Genomic DNA, 14,507 nt, shown 5'->3' on the forward strand with positions numbered 1-14,507 from the left:
CACCAATGTACAGCCAGTCGTAATGTCCTTAAACACATAAGTAGCAAACGTTGTAGCTTACTATATTTGATGCCTTTTTAACCAAACATGATGTAGCACAAGTGCTTATTGGAGTAGTGTTAGCACATTTTCTGACCCGGGTGAGGGCCGAGTTCGGGCTTAGGTTTCTTCCATAAAAAAACGTGCTTGATTTGGGTCAGAAATTAACTTTTACAAAAAAGTAGCTAGTAACTAATGCCAAACAGGCTAAAAACTCAGTTTTTATTTATGTTTTGTACAGTGGTATGTTTTGTAGGCTTTTATGTGGAGGACTGTCAATCAAACGTTCTGGCCCAAATGGGTTTTTTAAAAACGATGCGGTTTCGGACCGGGTTTGGGTTTGAATTTCTGCCTCCTTTACAATTCTGCTACACACAGAATGAAAAAGCTTTTAGGAAAATGAACCATCGGTGGCAACATCATACGGTAAAATTCTTACCTTCTTGGTAAAAGAGACTTCTCAAAAAATTGTTAATTTCGGTGGTTTTGACGTTAGCTACATAAGCCTGCAACGCAGAACATCCCTTCTCTGCTTCAACATATGATTTTACTGAAGTCATTTCGATGGAATATTGAAATCCATTGAATTTATGCCAAGTTCGTCCTTCAGCAGAAACACATGAACAGAATATAAACAGCAAAACTAACAAAGCCATGTTTGTTCTGCAAAAAGTTAAATTTCTGAAGAAAGCACATGACGCTTTTATTACTTCACACATCTTCAACGGATTATTAATCTTGAAGTCACGTAGCTAGGATTCTATCGGCTACGAATAAACAATTTGATGAATAGCGTTGGAGAAGCTACTTTCGTTCACCCAACTAGTTCATAATGTGACATTTACATAAAATTTGAATATTTTAATTTTAACTTCGCTCAATTTAATTTGAACTTTGGCGCAAATAAAAACGCCCCAGCGAACAACCTTGTTTGGTTGTTACTATATTGCATGTAATTTCTCGCTTAAAACTTTTCGTTTAAAACCTATAATGCGTGTCACAAATAGTTTTTAATTACCCCACGAATGGTTTTACCGAATAGTTGCCACGTTTTGGATTGCCATACACGCGAAACGTTATTATGCAACCGTTTGGTCATTTTTTCTCCCTTATTATAGAATTTGAATTATTATTTTCAACATTGTCCAAAACCAAAGAGGGAAGCGGCCCACTGGACGACCTCGAACTCGATGGCTCGATCTAGTTGAAAGATTAACTTGGAGTCGTTTGGGACTTCATCAAAATGAAGTGAAAGAAGTGGTGGAAATCGTGAAGTGCGGAGACTCAATCTTGAGCTGCGGCCCCCGCAATTAAGGATTGAGCGGGACAGAAAAGAAATGATAATGACATTGTCCAATGGTGGTAACAGGGATTTTTTTGTTAGCGATTATCACATTGGTTCATTAGATCATGTAGGAGCAGTTGTTTTGGTAGATTGTTGCATGCTGGTTGTTCTTAGTTTGGTGCATGGTAGTACATTTTTGGAAGTTGTTGGTGTTTGTAGTTGTTGTTGATGGTAATGTAGGGCCTGGTCTTCGTTTCTTGACGAAGGTGTTGCGTACAACAGGATTTGCTCAACCAATAATCCAACGTTGCACTAACAGCTCCAAAAGAAATTTCTGAGGCGGCAAAGTCAAACGTTAGTCAATATTCTACACTAGTTGATAGAACTGCACGTCTCTTTTGATATAAAATTTGCTGGAGGAACTTCAACAGATGAAAACAGGGGCCAAAGTTGGTACCGTCATTTAGTACAGCGTCGGCAACCGCCGGGGCGCGGCCCGGTACCGTTACGCGACGAGTTCGTTAACGGGCCGTTTAATTTTTTGGGTGAAATGCTTTAAACCATTTTTCCCATGTAATCGCGGGGATAAGAAACTAATTTATGCGTTTTCATAACATTTCAGTTTTAAAACCGGTCCACAGTACTAAAAAGGTTGCCGACCTCTGGTTTAGTATATTTTGGAACGTTAGGAAGCTCACAAATCTTGAGACTCCAACCCCAGCTTTTGGTAAGAACACACCAAAATAAGACTTTGGGACGCAGAGCATTTTAGTAGGGGCCGAATTTGCAGGATCAGCAAAATCTGACAGAACCTCTGGACTTTTTTCTTGTGGCTCGTACTGGGCTGACACGGCTCAGATTCCCTAGTTCGTGAAATCACTAGATTGTCTTACGAAAATGCTTACGTCTATTTTTTCTTGTTTAATTAAGTTGTTCTTAACGTAGGCATGATTTTAACTCTTCAATGTGCTGCATGACATTGTCCACAAGTCTCATTTTCTTAAGGTATAAAAAGAATAAAAAACCATCACACACGAGTAATAGTTGGTATTAACTTAAAAATTAGCAAATATGCAACGCACGAAAATCTGCTGCAATGAATTGCGCAAATCTTTCAAAACTACCGGGTTGTGCAACTTGCAAATGGCCGGGTGGTTTTGAACAAACAGGAAAACGGGTACGTAAATCAGTGCGGGAATAGAGACACTGGACATAAATCAATAGTAGTGAATGATGGGGACACATATAAACAAGTAAAATAACACCGTTTGTCACGTTATCCAAAGTTAAAATTGTCTATTTCTTGCTGCTTATTTAAATCAGTATGCGTACAAACCATGCTATAAAACACGTGGCCGCTTGCTATAAAACACAAGTAGTTGGTTTGGTAAATGGTTACATGCTTGTTGGGGTTTAGAGGATAGTATTATGGTGGTAAACGTAACAGATGTAACAGATAACGCGTATTTCACTTTGCTTCTTTTTTACAACAGACATTGTGTAAAGCAGTGAAGTGCCATGTAATATATTGCACGTTGTAACTGTTATACGTATCAGTGAACAGAGATAAACGAAATATGAACACAACATTTCAAACAGTTAAGTAACCCTGGTTATTGACCATGAGATCATTGTCACCCTGATTGATATTTGCAACGGCGGGAAACCAATGCTCGTATCCCCGCCACGTTTTTGATAAAAAAGAGCTCTGTGTTTGTTGTTTACAGTGAAATGATGTACATTATTATTCAACATTATTTTAACAAGGTTCCCAGATTGTTGCGTGCCCACGTTACTTTCAGTTTCAAGTTTTTTTTAAATCAATTAAATGTTTTTACATTTCAAAACAAAATATTTACATTTCAAACCTTTTCAATAAGTCATTTTTTAGTGACACGTGAAGCAAACAACCAACGAATACACAAAAAAGAATGTAAAAATGAAACCAAAGTCGATGTAATCATAGGACGTCACTCTGTCGTGACGCTGTAGGGATTTTCGTCATCACTTAATAATTGTAAAGTGATTGGATTGAATGGCGTATTGACGTAGGTTGGTTGGTCTGCGTAGGTTGGAATTTCTGCAATTTTGTGGATTCCATCTGTTTCAAAACAATAACAACTGTGCAAATAGTCACATTTCGTACCAGATTAAAAAGACTCTTTTGTGCTGGTTAAATTTAAAAAATGACCGGCCAAAATGTAATTGTTGAATTGAGACCTATGTTATTAATTTAAGTACAGATTTAAAATACAGGTTAAAGACTACAAGTATTAAATTGGTACATTGTGTATGATTGACGTAACAAGGACTGATGTCATCAGGTTGTTGTTGTAACGTCAAGGGTTGTCCAAAAGTGTTGATGTAGATTGGTTGGTTGGTGTGTGTTTCTATGATCCAAAGATTTTAATTGTTTACAAACGCATTTCACACATAGGAAATTCCAAATAAACAATAAACAATACATGAATAAAGTAAAGAATAATAATAATAAAATAATTTTAAAGTGATTTATATTTACATCGATTTCGAGCCGGGATTGTGCAACCTTCAACACTGATGGGCAAAATACAATTACTGAGATCGCGAACCACATCCTTGGTTAAATTTACGGGTCGGTGTAGCTGCAATGTTAGGTCGCAAAACAAACCCAAAAGCATTGTGCAGAAAACCATTTTCTGCGGAAACAAACATAATGGACTTGTTGCACTGAGTTTAATAGCTCAGCAGCCAAAACGTTATTAGAAATCTGAAGAACGCTACGGGCCCAAAATCATGTTTTCAAATTTCTGCATTTGGTCTAGGCAGGGTTTTAGGGACGTAGGGACGGTCATATTTGTCAAAGGTGAGTTTACAATGGAACTACGATTTAAACAAAGGTACTCACCCATGTCATTGTGTTCACTGTCATCCGCATTTTCAGCTGACAACTCATTTCTGCGAAGCAAATATTTATTTGTTTCGTTTGCACTGTTTAATGCATGCCTTTATTATATTTTGCTTTTTTCATGCATGAAGTGCAAGAATACATCAAAGTAAGAACATGTTTACATCCAGAAACAGTTACCTTCTTTTCTTGTGTGACGTAAGAAAGACAATGACGATGCAGATTATGACTAACATGACGCATCCGCTTATTGCCGAAGCGACGATGAGTGTGTTAAGTTTCGGTGATGCTGCAAAATATAAAAATGAACATTTAAAAAAAAGTTAGCTAGCCGTGTTCTTTTACATACGTACAAAACCATGAACCTTGCACTTGTGTCAAAGTTGGCAAACTTTAGGATGCAGTGTTAGCAGCAAATAGTATTGAAATGATTATTAATCAATATGGAATGAGAATTTGCCGAAACTTTTGAAGAACAAACATGTCGCTTTTTATGTCTGTTTTGGCATTATGTTGTTCTTTTTTATCCCTAGTTGCTAGAAGCCGCTAAAAAATCTGATGAAACAGACAAGCCAACATATATTTGTGAAAAAACCATAACCCTTAGACAATTCTAATGTCTGAAATGAAATGTAAAACTTAAGCAGCAAATATAACTAATAAAAGCAAAAGAATAAAGTGAATTACAGGTGTATGCGTGTAGATAGGATTAAAAGGTCGGAAGTCAAATTTTGATTCATGTTTTGCTTGTAGCCTTCTTCTTGTATACTAATGGACCTAAACTCAGCAGCCGTGTGCTAACTATTGATGAGGCCAATACATCTGGAGTGGAGAAACAACACAATATTGACCTCACCAATAGATCGCACACGGCAGCTGCTTTCGGAGTCCCTTAGCAACTAATAAACCCAAGATTTTTGAGAACTATCTGAAACAAAAAGCTTCTTACCTTGTCTCGTGTAATCAATTGATGTTACCCTCGTGCCGTTAGATTCAATAATTGGTAACGTGGTGTCCAGGATTGCTTCGGTAAATGGTGATATGTTTTTAGTGGTTTCTTTGGTGATTAGTAACACGGTTGCAGCAGTTGGCCCAAAAACTTGGCGAAACAAATTGTTATGGACGTCGCCGTGGTAAGCAAATCATTTGATAAGTGCAAAATGCGGTACAATGTTTTTCTAAAGATTTACACCAACCAACGAATCCAGACTTCCAAAAAAGTTTACACAAATTTGAGGCAACTTACCAGGATTAACCCTCTGGCAAATATACCCTGAACCTTTTGATGTACAACTCACATCCATCCATTCGGAACGCGTGTTCAGCCCAGTGCTTACATAACTTATTACAACACAATTTTCTTGACCGCGAAAGTTATTTGGTTGTCCGCTCGTCCACACGCTCTTCGGAACTGAAACATTACTTCCATCATTCCACTGAAACTTGTTCGTGTTTCCAATTCTTTTGGCACCAATATATACCCAGTATAATGTTTCTAAAAACAAACAAAAAACATTCCGGTTTACTTTATTTTTATGCCATTCTTTTTACAAAAAATATTTATGCACAAGTTGCTAATATGCAGATCTGATCTAGCTATGCTATATTTTTATATTAAAAAATAGCAAGGAAAACATACAATAAGAAAATAGTTTTTTTTTATTTGAAAAAGAAGATAGTTTGTTAGAGTTGTTGATTGCGCCGATTTACAGATAATAGAAATTATGTTATTCTTCATGGTTAAAAATACAAAAAAATATAAAACGTCTTAAAATTTTGTTGCAAATGTCCCAAAAAAGACGAAAAAACTCCAAAGCGAAAACAATACCTGATTGGTAAAAAAATTTCTTCAAAAAGTTGGTAATCGCTGTAGTTTTAACGTTGGCTACATTAGCTTGCAACGCAGAACATCCTATCTCTGCTTCAGCATAAGAATTGACTGGAGTCATTTTGATGGAATAATGAAATCCATTGTAGTTATGCCAAGTTCGGTTTTCAGCAGAAACAGATAAACACGAAAGGAGTAACCAGCAACGTCATGTGTTTGTCCCTAAAAATCTGAAAGTCCACAATGTATTACCATAGAATTCGTACACAAATTATAAATCAGTAGTTTCCAACTTTTATGCTTACAGCAATTAGTATTTCAATGGCGTGCGCATGCGTCAAATACTTCAGTCAGACTGAAACTATCAGTTAATGCAAATAGATAACCCGAACAAAAAGTAGGTAATTCTAATTGTACATTAAAATATAAAATAACCTTGACAACTACAACATCTTTACAAATTGTACTACTCGAAATTGCCATTCAATGTAATGAACTGTGCTGGCTCCTATTGACTTTTCAGAGTATGATTGCCAAGCTATTTTATTCGGCATTTAATCGAATCGATCACGTAGTGGAGAAAAGTTTAAACGATTCTAAAAGTTCGTCATGTTTTATTTGAATATAATTTAAATATTCTCAAACGCCGCTAAGTTCACACCGTCAATTTGAACTACATTTCATGGAAAACTGTTTTCGGTCAAAACAATTACAGTGAGTTGTGAGTTTAATTTACAACAACATTTACATTTGCAAATACGACGTTTTTTCCTATGTAATCTCGTTGTTGTGAATCAAAAACGTGACATGGTCACAGGAAAATATGTATTGCGATAGAGCACCGATAGTTTATAAAATAGCATTTTATAAAAGCATTGATCCAAAACAAGTATGCCACAGTGAGTACACACATTATTGCGATAATATCTCCTTTTTCAAAATCTCTCCCAAATTTTAAAACTATTTGACACTTCAAGAGAACGTTGTTTATGTAACGGCAGTGTTCGTTATACTGTAAAAAGTCCATGCGCTTGATATTGGTTTAGTTTCGCTAAGTCCGTTATTGGTTCCTAAAAATTTGTTTACAGAATAAATTTTGTTTCACATCACAGGATTTGACGTCATCAAATGAACTTTGTTATCTTGTAAGTTATCAGGTTTTACTAGTTCATTGTAGATTGGTGGGTTTTCGCTTGCTTTACAATTTGTTGAATTCCTTCTCCTCTAATTTTGTTACTAAATGGTCACTAACTCATGTTAGGTGTTAAAAAAAGGTTGAACGTTGCGTTTGTATTTAATTCAAAGTTTATTTTTACTTAGTGGGTGTCGCTAGTATCTTTTCTTTTAGCAAAAGTATTAGTAGATTAAGTAAATTGTACACTGGCAATCGATGTTAGTTGGATTGTTGCCGCTTGCAAGTTGATCTTAGACTTCCACATGTTGAGATAGTTGCAAAGTGTCGTAACTGACTTCATCCAATTGATTGTGATCGTATTTTCGAACATGTGATTGTTGTCCATTGTCGTGATCCTTTGTTGATTTTTCCACTTTTATGACCAATTAACCGATGATTGTTTTGCTGTTGTTAAAAAATAAAAAATAATTTAACGACGACAACACGTTACAAACCGCATCGCATAAACGTAGCCACTGTTGCGTAGCAAACAAACGCCACGTGGTGCCTCTAATGCACTGCCTTCGTTACGGCTTTGTGAGTGCCACAGACTTGACGCCGACGAATTCTTTGCCCTAATTTGCTCGCCGACGTAAAAACGTTACGCATGCGTTTACATTTTCGCAAACAGTCAGAACACAAATTTATTTAGGTTTCAATTTGAACCTAAATGTGAATGGACATCCTTTATCAATTACAAACTAACACAGTTCACTAAGTTTTATGCAAAACTAGCAACGCTATGTTGCAAAACTGTAGGTTTTTCAACAATCGCAACCTTCTTAGAAACATATTAATGTATCATTGCGCTACAAAACAAATCCATGCATGCTTCCTACATTTCACCTGCAAACACATCACACGTTTGAAACTTACTCTGTACGACTAAGAATATAAACTGTCGATCAACGCAGTTTACGCTTACGTGGGAACTGTATGGAGATGACGTCATGGCAATTTCCTTGCCCCGTATGACAGGATTAATTGCTTCACTGTGAAAGCAAAACCAAGTTTACTGCCTTATGCGTTTTGGCTGAATGTTGCTAATACAGAATAAATAAACACTTTGCCAAGTATTTTTCCTTTTTAGTAGTTGTTACCCTAGTTGCGTAAATGTCAATTTGACCATACGGTAAATTAATCGATATAATACTTACCTTTCCTATGCATATTTATGCAGGAGTTCTTTCAGTTGTAATTTTCCTTTTTCAACAACGCAAAGACAAACTTAAAGCTAAATTACGATAAAACCAGGAGAAGAATAGGTCATATACTTGATAGTAAAAACATATCAGATAGTTTTTTAACTAAGACAACAGCGGAATCTATTCAGTCTACCAGATAAAACGAGTTATTAGCGGCACCAAAATCGACCCTGCACCCATTTCAAACATCACAGACCCGAAGTCCATTATTTATATATGTATCCATTATTTATATCATCCTTGCGATACACATCCACATATCACTAGTTACGCACTAAAACATAAGAGAAATCGGCAATTGGCATTCACCGATTTTTTTGATGAAAATAACTGGTAAAGCGTGTGCCTGGCAGCAACAGTTCATTTACAATTCCACATTTTCGATCCATAACGCTTCAAATTACGCAGCTATTTTCGGACTGGAGGTTAGTGAAACTATGCTGCTACGATATTTACCGATCAAAATTATTAGTTTTAGTTGAATTGTTAGTTTTAGCTAATACTCCCATCTAGTGTGAACGTATGTATTGATCGAACACATAAGTTTAGATTTTTTCTTAAAAAACGCCACTCTGGATAATTTATTCTTTGCGCCAGAGTTGTAAGTTGACCCAAAATCGGGCCTTGATATTAACTGTTCACGCCCTAAAACTTAAGATGCCAGCAGCAATTTGCAAAATCAGTCCGGTACCTTGCGTGATAGACATGTGGTAAACTTATGCGTGGTAAAAATACGCCTTTACCAGCAACGCGATATTCGCTACAGTTCTAAGTAATTGGAAACTTTATTCCAATCAATAGACTGTTAATAGTTACGGACCACTAGAAACTCACTATATGAGCGACGGAGACAATAAGTTTCAATAGACTGTACATTTTCATCAGCCTGAAGTCATCCATCGGTGTTTCAGTGAATTTATAAAGTGAAAGACGTTTTTAACATTGAAATTCGTTTGTTGTCAACATGGCTGACAAAACATCGAAGTTATTTAGTACGCAGGGACGAAGTATCAGCAGAGTTTGAAACAACAATGCAAATGTCAATACAAGTAAGAATATTTGTCAGAAAATTTAGTCAGAAGACTTTCTTGTGAGCTTCTATCACATAAAGCGCGTTTATTCATGACTCCAATTGTACCACACCACTGTTAACGCTCTTTAACGTTTCAACGTTGTGTATTTATGGCTTTGTGACATTTAGTGCAAACGTATCACAATGTGTTCTCTCGCCAAGCGAAACTCAAAATAATGAGCTTCCTGGAAGTTTGATGCTTTGTTTTGACGAGTTTGTTAATTTTATTATTGGATTTAATTGTACGGCATCTTGTTATTCCAGTGGTGACTTAATCCAAGAACTTTAAACAGCAAGAGAACGTCGGATCGCACAATCACGCCTGTAGAAATGGATTTCACTGCAAACTAAACTACTTTTAAACTAGAGGAAAGCACCAGGTTATAGAAGCAAACAACAACTCACCAACCTATGTCAACAACAACACGTCATGACAAGGAAAATGCGTTGACGTCATCTAGATACTTCCTTGTTGCTGCTTATGTGTGGAAAGTCATCAAGTAGTTTATTTTCCTTGTAGTATCAGTTATTTAGACAGCTTATATTTAAGTTACAAGTGAGAGTCTGTGCTAACATTTACTTCAAATAATCACGACAAAAGTATTTCTTGAACTGTTTGCGATCCAAATTTTGCAAGAAAATCCTCGTACACATGTAAGCTACGCGGAAGATCAGCTTTCAAGTCCGACAGCAAGCAAGAAGCAAACAAGCAGAACTTAAAAAAAATTATTTTTTAATTTGCAGTTCCACCGAAACTCAACACAGTCATCATTGCTTCAGCAGTATGCGGATGCGTCATATTAGTCATAGTCTACATTGTCACTTTCTTTGTTACGTCACGCAACACAAGAAGGTAACTGCAGAACGTGTCTATAGCTAATTTACAAATTAAAATAAAAGAAAAACGATGTCATCCAAACAAGTCTCTAAATTAAAAACAATCTATGATTTTGTGATTTTAAATCCTTTTGACTCGCAATCAGTAACATGTGCTGATATGTTGTTGCCTTTCACTCTTTGAGAAAATAATACCTCTTTCACGTTTGTAGGAGAAACAAATCGATGAACGAAGTAGTAGTGATTGAATACAATTCAAGGGGTAGGAAATATATACTGGCTGCTTATAACAATCACCGCGATTTGTTTCTTTAAAAACAGTTCAAATTTACAACACAAAAGTTTTTACACGTTTTAATCTTTTAAAATATAGAAATTTTGTATCAATATTTTATGATCAGTTTCAAGACATAAATATTCAATTTACCAACGACAAATGTTTTGGCAAGATAGTCATGATTGTGTTACACAGATGACGAATTCGAGCCCGAAGATACGTACAACATTCCTCAAATTGAAGAAAACAGTTTCACCAACCATTCAAGACAACCTTCCTCACGTCACCAAAACGATAAAGTCAATCATTATGACGCAATCCAGGAACCACGCCATGAAACCATTGCGGAGTCAACGGCGGGAAGTAGGGATGTCTATGCTCAGGTCAGAAAATTAAAACAATCAACAAAGGTTCACGACAATGGACAACAACCACATGTTCGAAAATACGATCACAATCAATTGGATGAAATCAGTTACGACACTTTGCAACTATCTCATCATGTGGAAGTCGACGATCAATTTGCAAGCGGCAGCAATCCAACTAATATCTATGATAATAAACACGGGTTTAATGTCGAATCGGATTCAGCCTACGATGAATTATGACGTGACAAATAAGCAAAACAAATAACTTTTTCCCCAATTGCATCGTTTGCTTAAACATATTATTTCTGCGAAACTTACCAATATATCCAGTATACAACCGTAACGTGCTTTTTTGGGTTATTATCGCTTAACTGTCATTTCAAAATGTCGATTACTTTATTTTTTGGTTATTACACATCCTTTTTCTTTCACGGGCTTCGAACCCAGGCCTCTCCCGGGGACGAATCCCGATCAGGGTTTTTATGTCTGTATGTGGGTCAGGCGCGCCGGACCATTCGGCCAAGTTCCTGCCCGTTATTACATATCCTGCTGGGTCGTATATTTCGTTCTTAGTATGGCGACCTCTTGCATGTTTGCATTCGTGTTGACCAAAGCGTTGGTTTTGTCTTTTCTGGACCTGTCGTTGTCGCCTTATAATCGCGTTTTTATTGTTGCTCGGTCTCATTATTGAACTGCTGATATATAAACCACCAGCTTTATTACCTGGCGGCGACAAGATAACACGCTTATCGGACGTCCGTCACAATGTTGAGGCGTGGAGGGGCCTCTACATACAGAAAAAAAAAACTTTATTAGCATAATTTACCAAAGTAAATTTCTAAGCATGCATTAACTGAAGTGTCTATTTTTAATGTATGTTCGCGTATTGTTGTAAATTTGTAAGTTTAGTTTAATTTAAATTCTGTCCTGTTTGTACTTGACACGTACTTCGGGCCTTGCTACAGTACGTTTTAGTTAAATTTCTCCATGCTATGTGTCAGTGGTTTAATTTTTTTTTGTACCATGAGCAAAAGTTTTCGGTCAAATACAAATGTAACTACATAGTCACCGTCGAACGGTTAAGTAAAACAGCTAGGACAACGAAAAAACATGGGAGATCAAGTGTCCTGTTTTTTTTTCAAATGATGCTTGAATTCTGTGTTCAGGGTTTGTTCTGCCGTAGGAACGCACCGGCCGCAAGAACCCGGCGGGGGACAACCTGTTGCATATAACTGTTCCGCTGGTTCTGCTGTCCAAATGAAACTCGTCTTACCGGAGACACGAACGCGGTTTCTCGAAACGTCTTGTGTGATCCGGTACAAGCAGACTAAGGTATCCCGAGGACAGTCCTTGACAAAGATGGGAAGTTGCTGTCGCGACGAAGCATAAAATCGATGGTGGGATATCAGATGGTAGTTCGCAGTTGAAAGTGCTGCTATCTCCTTGTGCTTGTTGGTTGATCTGAAAAGTTACATCATAGGGCAATATTTTGTTCTTTGGTGCATATAAATAAACGAGAACTCAAAAGGGACTTGATAATTCAATTCTTCTCATACTTTTGGACCTTGAGATTTTTATTCGATTGCGGGGCTAATGCGGGGATGGAAATAGTTGAACCTTTTAGGACCCCTGATCTTGTGATTGTTACCTGATGTAACGAGCGTAAACTGAGTGCTGTATGTGAAAGGTACTGCGCCAGAATGAAAGACCTAAATAATATATTGAGGTAGCGCGTCATCGATAGGTGCTGTGAGTGATAGCCGGCAAGATTGTGATATGTTTGTTGTTGCGAAGGTGTGACAAATATTTGGGAAAGACTTTTCTACCAAGTATTTATGTAGTTTATATGTAACCACGATTCGGCATAATCTCCGAGGCAATTTGTATGCGTCGATCGCTGTATTTGCTGCGACATTATAGAACCTTGCGTGTGTTTGAGTGCTTGAGAGGACAAAACAACCAGAGAGAAGCCAGCGCCCAAACAATAGTTACGTTATTTTACCCGTGTTACGCAAAAATTGGCTGTGCCACATCCAGTTATCAACTTAGGTATGTTCCTTGTTTTCGTTTACTTGTTGCAGAAAATACTGAACAGGCGTTTCGTTCACCAGGTTGCATATTTAATAAATTATTTCGTTCAACTGGTGTAATTCTAAACAAAATACTAGTTGTTGTATTAAATACTAATACTAGTTGGATGAAACGTCAGCAAAAATACAAGTTTTTGAATACAACAACTAGTATTTTGTTTAGAATTATACCAGTTGAACGAAATAATTTATTAAATACTTGTTGCAGGTCGGCCAAAAGATTACATAAGCACGTGTCAACCGCGAAAAGTTTATTGTGAACCTGTATGCCGTTGGTACGTCATGTATGTAAAAACATCAACAATATACTAAATCACGTACTGCATGCATCCTTTTTTGTTAGAAAGTCAGGGCGTGGAATAATCTTAAGAGGAACTGTAAACTGTTATCATTTCTAACTTAATATAATGATGCCGCAGAGAAACACAACATTTTGTAAAAAGTATCTGAGATTTGCTGCATTATAAGCTAGCATTTTTTTTCAAACGCCCCAAAGTTAACACATGAAATAGAACTTTTAAAATTACCTGCAAGAGTTACAAGATGGGATATTGTTTCATCAGACAAACATTGCACGTGTACAGCTGGCATTACCACAACAGTTCATGTGCTTGATCAAAATCACTTCAGATAAGATGAAGTCATGACCCCAAATTCACACAAGATTTGCAATTAAACATCAATAAAGCTTTATTTTGCCTTAACTGGGCTTTAGTCCCACCAAGCGGCAAATTTGTATGTAAATGAACTTACTTTGCGTCGTCACACATTAATACGCGCATAAAAACGAACATGAATTGTACCACGCTGCAAATTTGTGTAATTTTGAAACATGTTTCTTTTAATTATGTTGGAAACAGTTATTTCGCTTAAACGTGAAGCGTTTTGGCAGCAATATAGCCTATCAATGTAATATTCCATACACAACAAGAATGTCTCACAACAATAATAATGTAATTATCATAAATTTGCAACGAAACTATAATATTTTTTGAAAATAAGTTGCTGTGTTGTTTGGTTTTGAGACGGTACGAATCATTTACTCTATTCGAATTTGACTTAAGTCAATCTAGTGGCAAATTGGAGTTAATCCGACTTCCACTTCTTCAGAAAATTAATGTAATTTGAAAATCGAAACAGAGCTAAGTTGAGTATACAATAAGAACAAACGGTAAAACTCAAATGAATAAGTTGATTTGTTAACTTTGAGATTAGCACCAAGAGTAAAGTCTCTGTTTGACTATTCGGCTGTTAACTTACGCAGTGAAGCAAATTACTGTGTACCCCTTGAACTGTATTTCTACACCTTTGTTTTAAAGGTAAACTTGACAGGTTAATAATTGTTAATGTTTGTGGGTTTATATCATATTGTAACGACCTTGTAATTCTCTACATGCATAGGACGCGAAGCGAACTTTTTTTATTATCACGTGGTGTTTTTTATG

At 36.5% G+C, this 14,507-nt stretch overlaps 1 protein-coding gene across 1 annotated transcript; it reads right to left on the reverse strand.

Annotated features, from left to right (window-relative positions):
- Positions 1-3,294: 3,294 nt before the first annotated feature.
- Positions 3,295-6,223, reverse strand: LOC145223747 (uncharacterized; the record flags this gene model as incomplete). The annotated part of the gene is made up of 6 exons (XM_080090139.1): positions 3,295-3,425; positions 3,610-3,714; positions 4,212-4,261; positions 4,392-4,500; positions 5,458-5,706; positions 6,040-6,223. Coding segments are annotated over 6 exons (828 nt in total), but the record flags the coding sequence as incomplete, so codon positions are not given.
- Between the last annotated feature and the right edge of the window lie 8,284 nt (positions 6,224-14,507).

Source organism: Phallusia mammillata, chromosome 4 (genome assembly GCF_965637545.1).
Source record: "Phallusia mammillata chromosome 4, kaPhaMamm4.hap1.1, whole genome shotgun sequence".
NCBI lineage: Eukaryota > Metazoa > Chordata > Ascidiacea > Phlebobranchia > Ascidiidae > Phallusia > Phallusia mammillata.